At 70.5% G+C, this 867-nt stretch overlaps 1 protein-coding gene across 1 annotated transcript in view; it reads left to right on the forward strand.

The window, feature by feature from the left end:
• The window catches only part of EMIHUDRAFT_432177 (hypothetical protein), a gene marked incomplete at both ends in the record, with an annotated part of 2,753 nt that extends 2,113 nt beyond the window's left edge, over window positions 1-640 (forward strand). Inside the window, 2 exons of the mRNA XM_005775488.1 lie at window positions 215-403; window positions 482-640. Of these exons, the coding sequence (XP_005775545.1) occupies window positions 215-403; window positions 482-639 (347 nt within the window). The remainder of the gene's footprint in view (window positions 1-214; window positions 404-481) is intronic.
• Between the last annotated feature and the right edge of the window lie 227 nt (window positions 641-867).

Here is an 867-nt window from a genome sequence, read left to right on the forward strand (position 1 = left end):
GCGTTCGACCCGGCCATGTGTGCGCGAGGACCCCTACGTGGCGCTCTTCGGGCTCGTCCGCATCTAGGGCGGTCTCTCAGCTCATGAAGGGCGGCGGGCCGTGTCCGGAGAAGGTGCCGGTCGCGGCGCCCTCGCCCCTCCCTCCAGATCGTCTTCCCCCCTCCGCCCGCCCGCCTTCCCGCCTGCCTCCACAGCCCTTTTCGTTCGCGCGCAGGCCCGCGTCGCCATCTCCGGCATGCCGGCAGCCCACTTCACCATCGCCTCCTCGGTCGCTGCCGCTTCCCTCGCAGTACGAGGTCGGCGTACCGTCTGCGCGTACCTGCTCGAAGGCCTACAACCGCACCGCGGCGGCTTGTCGCAGGCGACCACCGAGTGCTACACGGACATCGCGGACGAGAGTGCGGTGCGCCGCTGCGTTACCGCCCCGTGGGTGCCTCCCATTCAAGCACTTGAATGACGCACCTGCTCCCCGGCCCCACAGGGCGTTCGCGCTGTCACTGTCACGTCTCGGCCCGTCCTCGACATCGACCCGACCGCCGTCATCGCCGCTCCAGTCGACCCGGCGTTCGACCCGGCCATGTCTGCGCGAGAAGCCCTACGCGGCGCTCTTCGGGCTCGTCCCCGCATCGAGGACGGGCTCATGAAGGTCCGGCACCGTCGACGCCACCACTGTCAGCACGGCCGCTGTCATCGCCGCCGTCATCTCCGCCGCCGTCACCGCCGCCGCCGTCATCACCGCCTCCATTGACACCGCCGCTGTCATCGCCAACGCCGTCAGTATCGATGCCGCCAGCACGGCCGCCGCTCTCGCCGCCTCTCTCGTCGCCGCCGCCCTCGCCGATTTCCTCTCTCACGCCGCCGTCATCG

Source organism: Emiliania huxleyi, assembly GCF_000372725.1.
Source record: "Emiliania huxleyi CCMP1516 unplaced genomic scaffold EMIHUscaffold_3, whole genome shotgun sequence".
In the NCBI taxonomy this organism is placed as follows: domain Eukaryota; phylum Haptophyta; order Isochrysidales; family Noelaerhabdaceae; genus Emiliania; species Emiliania huxleyi.